At 36.3% G+C, this 20,578-nt stretch overlaps 1 protein-coding gene across 3 annotated transcripts in view; it reads right to left on the reverse strand.

Moving 5' to 3' along the window:
- LOC144451149 (forkhead-associated domain-containing protein 1-like) overlaps positions 1-20,578 on the reverse strand; it is a 37,334-nt gene that overhangs the window by 5,603 nt on the left and 11,153 nt on the right. Inside the window, exons 3-22 of one of the 3 annotated variants that reach the window (XM_078141930.1) lie at positions 19,835-20,123; positions 19,159-19,292; positions 16,830-17,027; positions 15,930-16,247; positions 13,831-14,070; positions 12,780-13,052; positions 10,030-10,056; positions 9,267-9,344; positions 8,884-9,096; positions 8,010-8,255; positions 7,451-7,649; positions 6,739-6,927; positions 5,332-5,459; positions 4,442-4,887; positions 3,855-3,961; positions 2,882-3,041; positions 2,342-2,474; positions 1,688-1,826; positions 995-1,227; positions 276-548 (exon numbers count right to left, since the gene is read on the reverse strand). In XM_078141930.1, coding sequence (XP_077998056.1) covers positions 276-548; positions 995-1,227; positions 1,688-1,826; positions 2,342-2,474; positions 2,882-3,041; positions 3,855-3,961; positions 4,442-4,887; positions 5,332-5,459; positions 6,739-6,927; positions 7,451-7,649; positions 8,010-8,255; positions 8,884-9,096; positions 9,267-9,344; positions 10,030-10,056; positions 12,780-13,052; positions 13,831-14,070; positions 15,930-16,247; positions 16,830-17,027; positions 19,159-19,292; positions 19,835-20,123 — 4,023 coding nt within the window. The remainder of the gene's footprint in view (positions 1-275; positions 549-994; positions 1,228-1,687; positions 1,827-2,341; positions 2,475-2,881; positions 3,042-3,854; positions 3,962-4,441; positions 4,888-5,331; positions 5,460-6,738; positions 6,928-7,450; positions 7,650-8,009; positions 8,256-8,883; positions 9,097-9,266; positions 9,345-10,029; positions 10,057-12,779; positions 13,053-13,830; positions 14,071-15,929; positions 16,248-16,829; positions 17,028-19,158; positions 19,293-19,834; positions 20,124-20,578) is intronic. The other 2 variants (XM_078141932.1, XM_078141931.1) reach the window with 2 other exon arrangements.

Consider the following 20,578-nt stretch of genomic DNA (forward strand, 5'->3'; position numbering starts at 1 on the left):
AAACTTAAAGTTTCTGAAAAGGAAGTGGGCTGTTACTGCCATGGTAGTGCATACACTAGTAATGTGTGGTGTTTTATGTTGATTCAATTTTACATAATTCATATTTTTTCCTTCACTTCAAATACATGTAGACTATCTGTAAATTCACAGATCTAGAAAAGTAGCAAGGCAAGATGGCGACAGGCAACACATTATGGGGAAAAACAAAGGGTATACCAGATTTGGCCACTAGATGGCTCCCTAACCAAATTTACTGCTCACAAAGATTTACTTACTGCTAAGGTTTCTACTTGTATAGCCTTCTCGTTGGCAACATGTTCAGCTTGTCGTAGTCTAGCCAAGTCTTTCTCATAGTCTTGTAGCAGTTCATCCTTCCTATCAAGCCTTTGGTGTAACACACGTAGACGGCTAACCATCAATTCTATCGCCTTCTCACGTTCCCTGGTCAAACGTTCACGTTCATCGCGGGGTAAGTGTGTAACAGACCGCAGACCGTGGATTTCACCGAGGTCTAGTTGATTGGCGATTGCTTTGGCTAGTTCCATGTACTGGAAAAGAGGAGAGACAAAATAGGGTGTTGCTATGGTTTCACAAATGATGAGAGATGGGTATCACTATAGTTTCAGAAATATGGATGTTTTTTTTAACTTGACCACTGTAAGTAAATATTTATATAGTTTTGTGTGGTAAATACATTCACACAGAAAATAACAGATCCCTTTCAATGATATCGCTACCATCTAACGGTGATACAGAGGTCTTTGTTATTTTTTCCAAGAACCTGTAACTTCCTGTTTTATTTTTGAGAACAGTAACCTCAATGTATAAGACTGATACAAACAAATGGAACCCCTAACTTAATGACTGATCATGAACAGTACCCTTAACTTACTCATTAATCCATATGATCCTGAATAAGCAGACTGGTTAAACATGAAAAAAACAGTACCCATAACTTACTGATAATCAAGAGAAAAAAGTATCCTTAACTTACTGATTTTTCACTTTCTGCCAGAGCTTCTTGTGTTTCAATGCGAGCACTCCTTTCAATGGCAGAGTCTGATACTGCAGGTGGAATTTGTCCACGGGCTTCAGCAACCTTTTGGCCTAGTATTGCATCTTGTAAATTAACACTACCATCGGTTATAGATGCTTGTTGGGCCCGCATTTCTGCCAATTCTTTCTTTAGGAGGACGACCTGCTGCAAGGCTTGATCATGAGATGGAACTGTAATAGATGAAATAAGAAACCACTAAATGATAAAAAAATATGTGTTTTTCAAAGTAGTATAGAAATATAAAAATTGAATTTACAAATCAAGCACTGTTATGTTTGGTTCTCGGTACAGAACATTTTTATTATTGATATTTTACATTTGCAGACATTTTCAAAGAATTGGTCGTGACTTTTACAACAAATTTTGTTCTAATTCTAAAAATAAATTAAATTATGATTCATGACGTTCTGAGTTTCATCTGAGATTTATTCCCAATTCATTGGCAGTCATGACATAGCTTAAAGGCCTATAATTCAATCCTAGGTTCTTGTGTTAGTGTTATCAGTGAAACAATACCAACTAGATGGGATTATTCTTTTCTTCAGGACCAACGTTTTCTACAGCTGTGTCTGACAACAGTCTAAATTGTACTCCTAATTAGAGCAGTGCTTTTTATATAACATGACTTACTTGGTGGGCTGGACTTTTCTAAGCCTTTGATTCTAGATCTAAGTTCTGCAAGGGCTTCTCTCTGTCTTGCTATCACCTGTTCGTGTCTTTCTCCACGGCATTGTGCACCAGTAGAGGCTAGTTCACTGGCGATAACTCCCTGTATTGACAAATAATTGATGTATATTACATTGTCAATAAGGACAATTCAGTAGCCTAGACTAACACTGCACTTCTCATATTAAACACACATTTATATAATCACCGACAGAGACATGTAGAGATATGCAGAGACAAACCAAGAAACTCGTATCCAAACAAACACACACACACACACACACACACACACACACACACACACACACAATCTTCATACTCAAGCAGAGATATACATAGAGAAACATAAGTTTACACTCACAGAAACTGTAGGGCAGACACTAAAACAGACACATATAGAAGTCAGTGTGCACACATACACATACACATACACATACACATAGAGACATTAAAACACGGACACAGATGTCAGTGTCCACAGTCTGACACACACACACACACACACACACACACACACACACACACACACACACACACACACACACACACACACACACACACATATACCGGTACACACACATATACACACACACAGACAGAGACACACCAAGTACATACCTCCTGTTCTTTAGTAGCTACAGATTGTCTTTGCGTTTCTTGTTCAGATTTCAGCTGACTTTCTAATTGCACAATTTCACCAGATTTGACTGATATATCTTCCTTCATCTTACCAACAAGTTGTCTCTCAGCACTGGAGTAAAGAAAGAAAATACACAGTTGTTAATTACCAACCATCTCTCACCACTGGAGTAAAGAAAATACGTAATTGTTGACTATATTGACAGCACAATAAATAATTGGCATCAAGATCACATGATTCCAATCTCTTTATAACGATTGGCTGTCTGTAAGTGATCACATGACAGACACTAACAAAAAATATCCAATTGCTAAATCATCAGCTACAGTCTCTCAGCACTGGAGTAAATAAATAACTATATATCATTTGTTTATCAAGGATTGGTAGTCAAGGATTACAGGGTACTCTTTTGTCAGTAATTTGGCTAGAGGTTTCAAAAGATTTCTTCACTTCAATGACTGGCTATCTGAAATATCTATCTATTTTTTGGGGATTACCACACTACCATAGACATTTACCTGAGCAGATCTTGTAACTTCTTAACTTCTGCTGACTGTTTATCAACTAATTCTGACAACTTGGCCATTTGTTGTCTTTGTGTTATCAATTCATTCTCCATATCTTTCATCACAGTACGATTACCTTCCATTTCTTGTTTTTGATGTTCACTCAGTTCACCTGAAATTAACACATGAAAAAAATGACTTCCATTCATAAATCAGGAATTAAAAGGTGAACGCAACTCAAGGAAATAAAGGCAATTTCATAAAATTTGATTTCTAGAGTCATTTTGTGATTTTTCTATCACATAAATTGTGCACGATAGCTAAGAAAATCTAAGTTGAAACTTGTTCCTCATTCATTTTCCCCTAAATCAAACACAGGAAGGGAAACATGAGCATAGACTTTGGTACATATTTGTATTTTTTTTTTTGCTGTGTGGGTGGGTGGTATTGCTTGCAAACTGTTCAATAATGGCGCGAGTACATGCTCTCCTCGTTCCAGGGATACAGCCTCGTTCCACCCCCCTTTAAACGTCAATAAAACTAGTGATATTGTCTACAATAATCCTACTGGTGTAAGTGAAATAGTGATACTTAAAGATGTTTTCTACTCCATGGGGGTTAGTGGATGTGTTCAAGAAGTACAACAAAGTGACCAATTGACAAGTGATAAAACTTACCGATTGACCAGTGATAAGTGACCAATTGACTAGTGACAAATGTGATTAATTGACTAATAATAAAAGTGACCATTTGACCAGTGATAAAAGTGGCCAATTGACCAATGATAAAAGTGACCAATTGACTTGTGATAACAAATTGATTAATTGACTAGTGATGAAAATGGCCAATTGACCAGTGGTAAAATTGACCAATTGACCAGTGATAAAAGTGATTTATTGACTAACTAATGATGAAAGTGGCCAGTTGACCAGCGATAAAAGAGAAGAATATAAGTTACAATTATATTTACTAAATGTTAACTTACCAGTCATATCAGACAACCTAGCTGAGGCACCAGCTAAATCTCTACGAAGTCCTAAAATCACATCTTGTTGATCTTGAATTTCTTTCTTGAAATCAGCTGCTTCACGTCTGTAAAATGGATGATGTAAGTCTTTGTAATTTGAAATTTATTGTTGAGATTATGACAAAGCATAAAATACTTCCTTATAACAAATGACATAGGGAGTCTGGTCAATACTTGTGACCAGTACGATAAAGAGTGTGGTGAATATCTGTCATAAGTGACATAAGGAATCTGGACATTATTTACCAAAGTGACCTAGGGAGTATTGTAACCACATATCATAAGTGACATAAGGAGTCTGGACATTACTTTCCAAAGTGACCTAGGGAGTATTGTAATTACATATCATAAGTGACATAGGGGGTCTTTCACTACTTGGTAGCAACCTATCAATTCATCATCACTGCATTCCAAAGTGACCTAGGGAGTATTGAAACCACATATCATAAGTGACATAGGGGGTCTTTCAATTCATCATTGTTTTCCCAGCCACATAAATGAAACCACTGGGTAAGTATACACGATTGATGTATGTTTACACTTACCTTAGTACTTGTACAAGTTGTTCCAAAGCCTGGACTTCAGGTCCTGCTTGTACTATCACAGGTTTAGGTGCAATTTCTGGTTTGATGGCTGGAACAGATATAGGTCTTGATTTCAGTTTGTCTATTTCTTCCTTCAGTTGAGTTCTCTCATCCTGTACTTCTTTGTGGTCCCGTGTTATCATCACCAACCTCTGTTCCATTGCTAGAATTGTGACAGCGTGTTGTCTCACCTGTTCCTTGTATGATGCGATTTCTGTGTAGTGACTGTGTTTCTCTTCCTCGTGACGTTCTCGCAATTCTTTCATTTCGTCTTTAAGTTTGATCTCCTGGTTCAAAAGTTCTTCTTTCAGTTTACTTTCTGCTTGTCTCATATCTTCAATTTGAGTTTCTAATTCACTGATGACAGTCATGTACTTCTTATCTTCATCACCCTTCTCACCAATAGCCTGAAACAAAACAAAAATTTTTTAAATCGTGTTTTGTCTTTCCTCACAACTATTTACCAATCACACAGTTTAATCAACTTATGGCCATTCAAAATAAAGAAAGACCATACCAAATAAGGCATGGTCAACCCTTCCCCTCCAAATATGGTCTGAACAACCTTTCTTCTCCATATAAGGTCTGATTAACTTTTAACCACTCCATATAAGGTAAGGTACTCCAAAAAGGGCTTACCAAATTTACATTACTCCAAATATGGTCTGATCAACCTTTCCACTCCATATATGGTCTGATTAACCTTTAATCACTCCATATAAGGTATGGTATGCCAAAAAGGGCTTACCAACTTTACAATGCTCCAAGTAAAGTCAAATAATTGGTCCTTTGTTAACAAATAGATGCAGGACCTTGTCATCAAGAACGTTGAAACTTTAACTACTCCATACCTCTCTCATGCCATCAATAGTTTTCTCCAATTCTACCAGTTTAGCCTTTTCTGATTCCACAGCTTCAGTTTTCTTTTCTGCTTCAGCAATACGTACTTCTTCTAACATTTGATGAAGTTTCTGATCATCTGTTAAAACCAAACACATTCTTAATCAATAATCTTAGTCTAGTGATTAGTTATAACTAGCAATAACTAGCAATAACTTATAACCAGTGATATTTCATAAAGTTTCACTATGAGTTGCTAGAGGAGTAGTGACAACCCTTAGGTTATGAGTATTTTCTGACTGAATGAAGAAAAATATTGGAGAATAACATAATTATACCAGCGCCAGTAACATCAAAGAAAAATTGGGGAAAGTAATGAGAATTTTGAATGTTTTGACTCATATTTCCAACACAGAAAAAAGTAATGTAGACATATGTTGTGATGACATAGACATGCATGTAGAACAACCAGAGTATATATTCCATATTTTTTGTTCTAAATGGCTTGTGCATGGTATAAGTATATGTTATTTGCCAAATACCGTTCCATATCTTGCTGCGAGAGGTAATTTTTCCGGTAATAACGGAGAGCCGGAGGCGAGCCGTTATACCGGAAAAATTAACTCGAGCAGCAAGATGTGGAACAGTATTTGGCAAATAACATACTTATACGTCACCTGCGACTATGAATTAATTTTTGAATGTCTAAAAATGCTGTTTCATTTTAAAATAAAATCACCTCCGCGTTATACTGTTGAGCGTAGTATCATGCACCACTCCGATAACTGCAATGCGGTTGTTTACACGTCAGCCTTAACTTTATCATCCAATCAGAGTGCGCGTTTGCTCAGTAGCATGACGTATTGTTTACTATTTGCATATCACTCAGCGATATTTTCAAACTTATAACCATCAGCTGAAAAATGAGTGCGTCTTTGTTTTGCGTACTGTATTCCATTAAATGTACAAAAATGTTCGTGATATGCTTTCTTGTTCTAGTTAAGCAAAAACTGCACCCTCTGTGGTGGTAATTTTCATATTCTTCATAAATTTAGGAATTCATGTTTACGATCGCGTGACGACCGCGAGTTCGCCGTCACTGGACTTTCGCCGTTCTGTGTGGAATTTTTGGCTTTTTCCCTGTAACATGAAAAGTACAGTTCAAAGACTTGTTACAATTTATACAACGGTGATATTTTGTTCGGTTGACAACAAATTTGGCATTGGGAATGCTTGTTATAGCTGTATTTCTAGTTGTCTGCTAGATTTGTTTACAAGGGGACGTGCAGTGATCACGTGATACAACAAGCAAAATTACGGCTGTTGGTGAAAAATACGCCTGTGTATCTGCAGGGCTCTCGACCAATCAGAATGCGAGATTGGTGACAGGTGACGTATAATAACAGATATCGGATTACCTTCAGCTTTAACTTTCTCTATAGCATCCAATAACTTCATTTCATGTTCATGTTTAATGTCATTGATAGTACCAGTCATCTCAGACCGTACATCCTGTTCAATAGTTGTTATCTTGACCTTGATATCCTCCTTCTCCTTGGTTACTGTCTCAAGTCTGGAGTTTAAGCTTTCAATGTACTTGCCTGGAACTGAAATATAATATCACAAATATCATATTAAAGGGGCACAAGCTGAGTTTATATGATTTTTGGGGATGTACTTTTTTTCTTCATATTAAAGGGACACAAGCTGACTTTATGTGTTTTTGGGATGTACTTTTTGCTGCATAGTAAAAGGTACTCGCAGGATTCTACTTACTGATGTATACTTAACTACCACTTGCAATTGACTGAACTCAAACCTGGTATTAAAATATAACTTATAAACGATCAAATGATGTAATTTATTAAACATATCAAAAATGTACAGGAACTCCCTACTATACAATCAACAGTTCTAACAATGGCAGACCACAAATTGCAATGTCATACAATGCATGTATCAACAGAAACATTATACTAATTGTTGAAGTTTTTTTGTAAGTTTTTTCATATAAATGAAAAGTTTATAGCGGATACTGCACAGTTTTTCTCTCTCTAAGCTTGGCCTTTAACTTGGAAAATATTAAAAATTCAATATTTTCATGATAATAACACAAATATGATTGATTACCTTGGTCGGATGATTTGACATTGAAACCACACTTCTCTAGGGCATCTTCAATCTCTTGTTGCCATGCCAACTCTTGAGTGAGGATGGCAAGGAGTCCATCTTTTGTCCACTGCTGTGATTCATCAGCTGTGACTGACTGCAATAACTTGATTTCTTGTGAAATGACACCACTGCTACGACCACTGTTACTTAGACGAGTCTAAATGAAAATGAAAACATAGCACAGATGAGTGGAAATCTTGCAGTTTCCACCATCAGTAACAAATAGAGTTGATCGTAATAATAAGTTTGTGGCTGAATTTGAGTATGTTGTACATACAGACTCCTTATAAAATATTGTAATTTTGGACGCATATCTGTCCACTATGACCAAAAAATGTTGCTCCAATGTTGACATGATCTAGATCACAGGGTGATTACAGTTGCACAACTGAGAAACCGCTATCACCCACTTGTGTAATCTACCACATTGAAGACCAATAGATTTAGTTAGCGTCTATCTTAGTAAACCGAACCCTGGATTACCAGAGTGGTAAATTATGGAGTACGATAAATTTACCTTTGCAGCTTCCATGTGTTGTTTCATAGCTTTGACACTCTTGTTTGAATCCTTCCTGGATGTTTCTTGTATTTTTATTGTATCTTTCAATTCACGGACTTTATTCCTGGCTTCTGTGCGGTCATCAATAAGTAATTTAATAGTATCAATAAGTTCATCATCGTTGACGTCTTCAGTGTTATCTGGTGCTTTGATACCCGGTGCACAGAATGTCTGCTGTACAACACGGTTACGGAATCTATCAAGCTAAGAACACAAAATCAAAAATTTAATGAAAATATTTCGTTTTCTCTAGAATTTTTGTTTCAAGAGGGGCATGAAGGCTAATATCAAATCTTCAACGATCTCTGATGCAAACTTAGTTTTGACATAAACATTACATAAATGAAACGAAACAAGCCAAGTCTTATCAGTTGAATAGTACTTGAAGAAGTGTTTTGAACTACTACGTACTAGCTTACTTTAAGATACACTCCTGTACATCAAACTTCTTCAACTTCTAAAAAAACTGTGCTGTGTATTAAAAGTCTATACAAACTGAAAATGCATAGCGGTGTATGTCAACCAACCACTCAACCAGCCTACCAACAAACCAACCAACCAACCAACCAACCAACCAACCACCTGCCCGCCCGCCCGCCCGCCCATCCGTCCGTCCATCCATCCATCCATCCATCCATCCATCCATCCATCCATCCATCCATCCATCCATCCATCCATCCATCCATCCATCCATCCATCCATCCATCAATCAATCATGGCTTACAACATATCAAACATGGTTGTTGTTGTTGTTGTTGTTGTTGTTGTTGTAGATAACAGTATCATTTTGGAAATGTCAGTACTGATGTATATAGAGTTAGCAATAACTTACCCTTTTCTGTGCTTGTTCTAGGTCCACTTTCACAAGTCTCTCAGATCTCTGGATATCCAAGAACTGAGATTTTCCATGTTCTACCTCAGCCTTGAACTTGGACTCCAATGATTTCTGTTCCTCCAACAGTTGTTTTACACGTTCTATTTCATCTTTGTAGGTTACCATGGTTTCAATCTGTTCAGCTATCTTATTTTCAGCTCCTTTCAATTTCTGGTGTATAAAGAAATAATTAGTGTACTTGAGATTGAGGTGTGATGGAATTCATATTGTCAACCAATCAAATACTGAATTCATATTGTCTTAACCAATCAAATACTGAATTCATATTGTCAACCAATCAAATACTGAGCTCATACTGTCTTAACCAATCAAATACTTACATGTTTTAGACTTATAAGTTCTTTTTCTCTTGACTGCATTTCTTCCTCATGTCTCTTGTTTTCCTTCATACGAGAAAACTATATAAAGACAACGAAATGGTGGTGAGATGTTGCGTCAGATTTAGTTAGTATATGATATACCATAACAGCACACTCTTTGCATGCTGGTAAAAGCTGACAGGAAGGGGTGAGGGTCTCTCCCATATACCACAAAAAGCTAAGAAGTGGATAGAAGAAAGCATTCTCATTTTGTGCCACGTGACAATTTTCAGATGATATCTGAAGAAGTTTACAGCAAAAAACAGTGAGATATCATACATGCAAAGTGATTCACATTGTGTTAACTTGGGATCTGTATGTCCAGTTACAGCCAACCTGCACCACCAAGCAGCTGGGCACAGTATCATGCTCAAGTCCTCTATTCCCGGGATAAAAGTATGGAAGTAAAAGGGATCCACTCCCAGCATGATTGATGAACATTGCATATGTGTTGCAATTATCAAAGGCGGATTTGCACTTCCAACAGAAAGGGCTAAAGGATGTGTCAATAAAAACACAAAAAGTTGTAATCCCAGTACAAGTACTGGAAAAAAGTTTGAACCATGCAGGTAGTGGCTTTACACTCCCAGCATACAGTGCTCATTTAAAAAGGAAGTAGCTCTGTACTCCCAGCATACAATGCAATAGGAAGTGACACTGCACTCCCAGCATACAGTGCTAGAGAAAGTACATTTGTTACATGCATCAGTACAGTACAACGAACCTTGAGTTCGACTTCCAAAGAGGAAATCTAGATAGAACAAAGAGAAAATTGTCACATACATGAAATCTTACATAACTTGCATTCAAACCCTCAACCTGACATTACCATGGCAACAACATATAAAAGGTCTGTGCAGTCATTACTTGAAACACAAAAATAAAACAAAAGAAAGAAAAAGAAAGGTGCTCACCAGGTAAAGTGTTAGTACATCCATGAAATCAACAGTATATACAAACATGCACAGTGCAGAAAAAGAAAGAAAACAGGAAAAAAAAGTGTAATTTGAAACAAACTTGGTACAGAAACAAATAAAACCAACACCAGCAAAGATTACAATTGTACCGGACTAAAACATTGTTCATCCTGAGTGGGATCATTTTACAAATGAACAAAAGAATCAGAACTAATTCTGTAGAATATATAAAATATCATTTTTTTCAGAATTTAAATATAAAATATCAATTTTGCTACGACTTGATTTACATTGATTTATATACAAATCATGATGATGGTTTAAATAGAAACGATATCGAATGGGTTTTGGCTCATCACCAATGAGAAAACAAATAAAAGAAGTAATGTCACAATGAAATCAGAATATCGACAGTATTTGATGGCATGATCAAAATATTTGAATTCTAAAAATCTTTACTTTTGGTGGATCGAAACTGCTTGACAGAATGAAATCAAATACTACTGGTATCAATATTCCCACAGAACTACTGTATGTTTTTTTGTCCAAGTACTGAAGTTTTGATGATTTAAAAGTTGGTACTTTCTACAATGCCCATACTTTTTACAATTAATATTCAGAGATGCCAAGTGAAAAGTTACTAGTTGTATCAAATCACAAGAGAAAATATATCATGAGATTGACCCTTAATTGGTATCATTTTAGTGTTCAAAGGCCAATGAAGGTTCAGGATTAGAATTTAGGCATGAAAAAGTTGTCTGAGAGAGGTACGGACAAAGTTGTCTGACAGAGTTACAGACAAAGTTGTCTGAGAAAGCTACAGACAAAGTTGTCTCAGAGAGCTACAAACAAAGTTGTCTGACAGAACTACAGACAAAGTTGTCTGACAGTTACAGACAAAGTTGTCTGACAGTTACAGACAAAGTTGTCTGAGTGAGCTACCGACAAAGTTGTCTGAGAGAGCTACCGACAAAGTTGTCTGACAGTTACAGACAAAGTTGTCTAGCAGAGCTTAACAGACAAAGTTGGCCCTGAATTAAAGAATGGTCCTATATCATCATTATGGCAGCATTGCTAAGATAGTATTGACACAAGAACTTGGGACTGAATCATGAGCCTTCAAGTGATCTATATAACATTTGTATGCAGTCTTGTAATTGCTACCTACACACAGTAATCAAACAAGCACCAACAATGACAGATATTAAGACAAAATACAATATCTTGAATATACATTAATATATTCTTATATCTCATCTGCCATCGATGCAACACATTTATTGTACATAAAGTAGGCCAGTAGAAAGTACCAACTAGAAGGGATAGTACAAGATATTACTACATCTACAAATAGTTAACTATTAGATTAAATTAAAACACATGTAATTGGTAAGACTAAGATAATTGTTAAAACCAATACAATGAAAGACTATCGCATGCAATACGCCATGTTAGTATGCTTTACAAGAAAAATTATTTCTACCATTAGTAGCAAATACTGCATTTCCATACCCCCCCCCCCCCCCCAGTGATATTGTGAGGGTTGGATTTGATAGGTTAGGTGAATAGAATAACACTGGTAGGACAGGTAGATCCCTCCCCCGGTGATAATGGGGGGGGGGGGGTCAGATTTCACTGGTTAGATGAATAGAATAACACTGGTAGGCGAGGTAGCTTGCCCCCTCCCTCCCCGGTGATAATGTGGGGGTCAAATTTCAATGGTTAGATGAATAGACCAGCATTAGTACGATAGGTATGAGATAGTTGCCAATGCTTTTGAAACAGGCCACATTTCACCTTCCCACCTCTCCTGGTGATGAGAAAGCGTCAACTGCTTTAATAGCTGCCATGCTGAATATCAACCCCACCCCATTCCCCACTATGGAAGAGTGTTTAATATTCACTTTAGTTGCCATGCTGAATATCAACCCCACCCCATTCCCCACTATGGAAGAGAGTGTTATTCACTTAAGTTGCCATGCTGAATATAAACCCCTACCCTATCCCCCATTATGGTAGTGTTGCCATGCATGTTAAATGGTTAGTAATGAAATGAATTCATGGGTTGATTACTTGCCAACATGCTTTGACAAATTACATGCACATGAAAATTTTGATGGTGATTAAGATGGATTTGAGTGAATATTTAGTGTCAAAGACACTGCATTCTGTTAGTATTAATTCCTGTAGAAAACATTTTGAACATGCAAGTAAACAACATGCACAGATAACATAGTGTGTTGGGGGGGGGGGTTTCATGCCATGTTGCAAGGTATATTTCACTATTACATGCACTTGGATGGACTTGGAGATTGAAACAGGTCAATTGAAATATCTGAATAGTTTGATTTTTGTAACTTTAGCCATGGATGGAAAATAAAGGTAAAACACACATGGATTGATAAACTGGGGATCAATGTCAGGGGCAGAAGGTTGATGTCAGGTTGGAGGTTGGAACACAAATGGTTGAAAACTTTTTGATGATTTCGTTGACTGGAATACACCCTAATGGTAGAAATACTACTTGATGTTGACAGTATTGGTCTTAACAAGTTACCTTAGCACTCATAGCTGACAAGGAGACGTCTTTCTCCCGAATTTCTCTCTTCTGTTTCTCTAGTTCTGTATTCAGACGACGGATAGCAGAATCTTTGTTGGACACGTCTCTCTGTAATGTTGTCACTAATGTCTGACTTGTTCCTTTCTCTCGCTTCATTCTATCCAAGTCTTGTTTGACGGTTGTTAGCTCACGTTCTCGTTCCAGGATGACGGTACGCAACATGGCGGGATTTTCGTTTGGGTCCTGACTCTCAAGTCTCATGTGGCTCATCTGTCATAGTACAGTATAATATATTTTATTTGACTTGAAATTACGATTAATATTTACACAACATAACCTATGATATCTAACTACAAAACATGTCAACAATAGTAAACTTTCATCTATAATTCAAGTAAAAAATTTATTTGAAATAATTTTTTTTAAATTCAACTATTCACTGAAGTGTTGTTGTCCTAATATTAGTCACCAGATTCAGAATATCAGCACACAATCTACCGATCGAAAAATTAAGATATATTGGCAAACCCCGGAGCACAGATGTGATATATGTGCATAAACCAGTCTGTTGGCAGTGAAATCAATGCTTTACATGAATGTAAAGATAAATCAATAAATAATGAGTGATTTCAATTTTTTGATGAATATCCATATTTAATGAAACTATTACTAAATTAACAAATATTGAGATATTCAATACATTATTGAGTAGGAAGGATAGATTTATTGTCAACAGCCTGGGGAAGTTTGTTAGGTTCAGTCAAAGAAATGACAAGTCCTTTTGTCTATGTTAAACTTTATTAACCACGTTTCAACCTCACACAGGAGGTCTTCTATAAGGTATAGTAGCATAGTGAGTCATGCTAGTAAAAAACCGACAGTAAAGCTAGTCAAAACCGACAGTTTGTTAGCGAAATACTTCATGAAAACAAACAATAAAGTCATATTTAATTACTTGTATTCTTAGTTCATTCGTGGGTGTCTATTAAGTGCCACCGTACAGAGGACAGTGGTTGTACAATGAATGACAATAAACTCATTTTCATACCTGTTCTTTCAAAGCATGGATTTCAAGCTTCTTTGTGGCGAGTTCACTTTCAAATATGACTAACTTCTGAGTCAGATTGTCACTATCTTTGTTGTTCTGTTGATCTTTCTGAGCCAGTCCTTTTTGTAACTCTTCATTTTCATTTCGTAGTGCTGCAATCACACTATCTTTACGATGTGACTCGGATTCAAAAACAGCGAGGCGATTTATTTCATCTCCCATGCGTTGTAAACGTTGCTCCTATATATCAACGAACAAACAAACACTTTATCAATTCACTGGTTCCTGGTTCCTACAAATGATTGATGTCTAGAAGTGTACATGGACACATGTACAGATACTATAAATATATACTAACAACAAAATAATTTTCATTACGCCAAAAATAGAATTGTTTCTGGTCAGGAAAGTTTGTGAGGACAGTTTGTCTAAAATGGTGCGATGGTGCAAATTTTTAAAATTTATTCTCAACAAACCTGTCACTCTGTCTACTATTTATGGCAGTATACTGTTCTTTTTATTAAGTACTTTACAGCAAGTGTGTATGTGGGGGCAGATGTCATTTGCCTGTTCATGATTGGCTCTGCAGTTGTCTTCACTGAAGTAGGGAGGGTTATTTTTGTGTTTCCCACGGATCTGCAGACTGCAAGGGCTGGACAAACACACACAAAAAGACAGACGCGAGGTATTTAAGTGATATGCATGCTGACCAGAAACAATTCTTTTCTCTTTTTTTAGCCGTATATTCAAATTTAACCATTTTCATAAAGAAAAGATACACATAAAAAAACATGTAATTTCTTAAAGATTGTTTTGTCATAACATATATTAATGCAATACACCAGACTCTATAACTACATATAATCTAACAATAGATTCTGGAAACAAATCTCATATCAAACATCGTATGAATCTTCTAGGCAGGAAAATATCCAATTATAATAATAAGTTACTGTGACATTTATAAACAACTTATAAACATAACTACACAAACAAATACAGAAAAAAAGTGTGAGGGAATCCAACTTCAAAAATTCTGGCAGTGCTATTAATAAACTGTTATTAAGCAAATAATTTCTCAGAGGGCATATTAATGATATATATGCGATTGCATCAAGTCACACAATTAGCATATTTAGTGATTTAGAACGCATGATTATGTTAATAGGGTTAGTACTTCATATTCACATTACAAGGAGTTTTCACATACATGCTGTATGAACACAGATTGACATACAACTTCAACTCATTCCATACAAACTTTTCCCGATACACAATGCAAAAAGGTGTTTGATTTTATATCATTTCTTGGATGTTTTATTTCTAAGTCTGAAAATTTACTTTCTTTGTGTTTGTTGATGTGTAATGTCCATACCTATAAATCAATGTAAATAACTCGGCTACCCTTTCTTTTCCTTGTTGTTTTTTCCTAGCAAAATAAACACCTATAAAATAGGATATTTGTTTTGCTGAAACGATGTTTATTTTTGTTTTTGCAGATTTCTGTTTTTGGATTTAGAACACCCCTATGGATGCCATCTTAGATGCATTTGTTAGTAAACTACCAGCTGTTAGAAATTCTACATTGCATTACAAGATATGTGAACTCAAATGCTATAGCATCTACTTTCTTAATATAGCATGCAGGGGGTAGAGCTACAGGTAGGAATTTTACAAAGTGCTAGGTTTTATGCAACGACTACAATGTATGTTAACACCCAAGTAGCTGTCAATGAACTGTTTCTTGTTGGGGGAACATAAACCAAGAAGTCGTGTCTTCTAAAAATAGTTCATTTTAGTCTAAAATTGGTTATAAAATGGAAGAAATATTGATTACTAACTTTATTTCAAGTTGTGCATACTAACTTTTCATGTACTGAACTTGTACTTTTATGTATCATAATTGATCATATCTGTTGTATAAATTTGTGAGCAGTATAGAGAGAGTGACCAGTGGGTGTTGAACACTGAAACTGTTTAATAAGTTTAACAAAAATAGTTGAACAATTTGTTGTAAAAAATGAATAGAACAATGACAGGTACTGAGGCTTTAACACAATTACTATTGTATGCATATCAGACCAGATACATATGTGTACCTCTACTGTTTTTTGTGATGACATCATTTGAACTGTTTCTGAACCCTCAACATCTGTTTTCGTTTTCTCAAAGTCAGCAAGACGTTTTAGATTTTCGATCTCAATGATCAATCTGTTGATTGTCTCCTCCTTCTCAGTGATTTGTCCCTGTAGATGTGGTAATTGATTGCCTCGCATTGTTTCTCTTCGTGGTAGTCTTCCCTGTTCTCTAGTTGTCGATCTCATGTCAACATCTCTCCTCTTTTGTTCATATCTTGTGTCTGTTCTGGGTGGTGAAGGCACCACATGGCGAGGTCTAACCTTTCTGTTTTCATTCATCTACGGGGTAGTATAACCACAAAGTCTTATCATGAAGGATTTTTTATTGTTTTATCTTCTCAAGATCAAAATGAAACTTCGGTTTTTAATCTTTCCAGTACTTAACAAACATCAGATGATAGTTTCCTTTTTCATAATCTGTATCTTATTATTTTTTTGAACAAGAACAAGAGAAATAATGCCCACCTGTGAAAAACGGTCAATAACTTTCAATTTTCATTAAAAAAAAATAATTTAAATTTACAAATTTGATTCAAATCTAACTTTTTGAAAAAAGCCCACTGAGGAGCATATTAACTAGTTCTAATTTTGCACACATTTTGCATTTTCTGCAAAAGTCTGATAATTAAGTAGAATAATTTTGAATAAAAGAATGTGTATAAATCTGCAAGTAATAATGTCAATAATAATGTTGGTTTTTACATAGTGCTTTCCCACTTTCTACTCAAAGTGCTTAACAATAAAGAAAAACAAGTACAGAATAACCTTTGTTTGAAGTACACAGATTTCAAAATCATAAAAAGGAATTCCAACTATAAGAATCTACTTCTAAAAAGGATAAATGATAATACTTGTAATAACCTGTTGTTTGAGGGCTTGAACTTCAACTTGAGTTGTTGTCATTTCATTTTCTAATATGACTAAATGTTGCTCTACAAGATTCTGCATGCCTTGTCTTTCCTCGTGTTGTTTTATCAACAATTCTATGTGTCTCTTTCCATCTTCATTTCCAGTAGGGTTCATCTCGTACTCATCTCTATGTCTGTCATATTGATAATCCTATAAAGAGGTATACATATTCACCAGTGTGTTTTGCTTGGTTACTGTCGTCACCTGTTTGTGGGTTTGGATCTGGTTTGTCACTTCTGGTGGAAGACATGGTATCCTGTCCAGACTGTACTACACTGTCTGACTGTCTGCAAATGGATCTGCAATCCTGCCCAGACAGTATGATACTGTTTGACTCAGTGTCTGACTGTCTGTCTACAAAGGGATCTGCAATCCTGTCCAGACAGTATGACAGTGTATGACTCAGTGTCTGACTGTCTGTCTTACAAAGGGATCTGCAATCCTGAAGTATGATACTGTATGACTCAGTGTCTGTCTGACTGTCTGTCTACAAAGGGGTGTGCAATCCTGCCCAGACAGTATGACAGTGCATGACTCAGTTCTGTCTGTCTGCAAAAGGATCTTCCATCCTGCCCAAACTGCAATATCTATTTGTCTGTCTGTCTGTCTGTCTGTCTGTCTGTCTGTCTGTGTCTGTCTGTTTGTCTGTCTCTGTGTCTGTTTGTAGTCTGCCTGTCTGCAAAAGGATCTTCCATCCTGCCCAAACTGCACAATGTCTGTCTGTCTGTCTGTCTGTCTGCAAAGGGATCTGCACTCCTGACCACACTGTACAATGTTATACTGCATCATGACGATGAGTTGATTGGCAGGTGTAGGTTAAATAGGCACAGGGCCTTGGGATAGATAGGTAGGATAGGGAGTCTTCCTTATATACCCACTAAATACATATTGGATTACCGGGACTCTTTCCAATATATCCAGTACTATCATGCATCCGCTGTGACTTTACAAATTACTACCAGGATGATGAGTCATGAGTCCATTTAACTTAAACTACTTCATACTCTTCAATCTCTTCAATCATGAGTTTATTTTAAAACTTACTATATAGTGCATTATAACATGCGAAGCCCACACTTCAAAACACATATACATGTAAGTACTAAAATTTTAACCAGTACACACAACATGCTTATGATAAGCCGAGAGCTTTTGACTGCAAACAGTCAGTCTTGTTCACTCATGATAAAGAGCGCTGTTGATAAGAGGAGATAAGAGCTTTTGACTGCAAAGAGTCAGTCTTGTTCACTCCATGTTACAGGGTGCTGTTTATGATTATGTCGCAAAATTACATACATGTACTTAGACACAACCTTGTATGCAAGCAAAACCTACATACATACATACCTACATACCTACATACCTACATACATACATAGAAATGCATATGGAACTATAAATCAGTCCGTATAAATAGATGTAAACTCTGACGTTTCGAATAAATATTCTTTATTGAATGTTGTGTCTACATACATACCTACATACATATATACATACATACATACATACATACATACATACACACACACACACACACACACACACAATTTAGTTTGTATGTCAATCTGTTAACTCTTTTATACATGTTGATAATGTTCAAACCATGCTATTTGTTGCAAGCATTACAATTCTGTAATTTAGTATAACTCAAAGTCAATGAACACCACGTTACTAGCCCATGATCAATCCAACACCGTGTTAGTAGAAACTAGCCCCTATTGCTAGCACCTTTCCTTATCATGCCTGCAAACCTGCAAGCAATACAACTAACCTGTTCTAAAACACCCTCTTTTCCAGATACAGGCTATAAGGTTGGGATGATAGGATAACAATGGATTCTTGTCAGTCAGGTAACATGGTATTAGTAATGGGCATTATGGGTAAATATGTTAACATGCAGTCTAGGGTACAAGGCATTGTGGGTAGATATGTTAACATACAGTCTAGGGTAAAATGCATTATGGGATTATGGAGTATGAAACTAAGATAGAAGATTGTAATATTGCACAGAGATAGTAATATCAATCCTTTCTGCCTGGTTGAAATATTTCTGTTTATCTCTGATTATAAACTGCAAACATCACGGATTTTGTGACATCTTGATGTGATTATGTAACGAAGAAGGAAACCTTCACAAAAATTACAATTACTTGGCTGGTTGGACTTAAAATACACATTTGTTGAGGATCAGAAAAAAAGACATCGTCATCCTTTACATCAGAAAAAGAGACAAAGTTGTCCTTCACGTCAGAAAAAACCAACAATGTCATCATCCACTAACCTTTTCATGAAGTAACAACACATCAGCAGTTGGTGATGCCCTTGCAGCTGGACTACCAATAACAGGACTACCACCAATTGTTGTCGTGACAACAGTACGGGCATTTGAACCACTCACCCAACCACCCATAACAGCTGAATAGAAAATTATACAGAATTAAAAAACGTGAGATGATTATTTTATGACGGAATCAAACTTCAAAGGATACATAATTTGCATTCTCAAGGAATTCTCACAGGAACGTAGACAAACATCACTGACCAAAATCTTTAAATTTAATTTTACATTAAATAAAGGGACCCATTCCTGATGTGTGAGGGCGCCCTCCATAGCATTCCTTACAGACTATGGTACAGTCTGCGATATATGCTGTGTCAAGGTGCCGTTGAATCAGCCTACCCCTCATGTGAAGAAAAGCCACACAAGGGTAGAACAACATGACATATTTTACAGTTTAGTGCTGGTGGAACTGATGATTGAATGGTACAAAAATTCATCTGCTAGTGTGCCTGCTAATCCAAATTGATGAACCACTGATGTATTGAGATTTCTTATGATCTATGAAATGTTTATGTTCCCCTATCCTTTATCATGTGACAAAAGAAAACTCACTGTTTCATAATTTTGACCCAAACATCTCTTTAATATTAAAGGGAACAGTGCTGTGCCATCTTACCTTTTTGTTTCATGACAGGACTATCTACAGGGCTACCTTGACTAGAACCCTGGCTTGGTCGTCTAGCTCCAGCGCTAGCAGGTCTAGTTCTGGTGGACATTGGTGGTCTTGGCATTACCGATGTAGTCTGTGGGGCTGCAGATGTTGTCCATGTCGGCTGAACTGATGCAGTGGTTGATACCAAGTAGGGTAGTTGTGATATACTTTCACTGCTGTATGTTAGGTTGTCAGTTGATAATGTGAGAGGTTGATTAAATCCTGGTCTTTGCTGTACAGGAGGATAATTTACCTACAGGAGAAAATAAATAATATTTTAGTGGCTATTGAAGTAAGTGAAGCATGGTGAATGATCACCTAAAGCATTGAGATGTATGGTGTAGGATAATCACAAATTACACAGCAAGAGGGCGGGTGGATAAAAAAGACTTTAAAAACTATTATTTTGTGTTACTTGCATGCTATGTCTTTTCATTTAGTATTATCTCAGACCACCGTAATTTTAGCGGTCTGAGGTATTATTCAGTGAAGGAGTTCTGTACACACGACATAAACAATAACCTTGTCATAGATGTTCTGTCGTAAAAATACCTAATATTAAGTTAAAATATCTATTTGAAAGTGAAAATAGAAAAAAACCTGGCAGACATGTAATGGCATACGGCCAAGAACATTCTCAGTTCTAAGGGGTAATTTTTTCAGTTATTTTTTTTCCTTTGATTCTACTACCAGGAGGCATTTTTTTGG

Source organism: Glandiceps talaboti, chromosome 21 (genome assembly GCF_964340395.1).
Source record: "Glandiceps talaboti chromosome 21, keGlaTala1.1, whole genome shotgun sequence".
In the NCBI taxonomy this organism is placed as follows: Eukaryota; Metazoa; Hemichordata; class Enteropneusta; family Spengelidae; genus Glandiceps; species Glandiceps talaboti.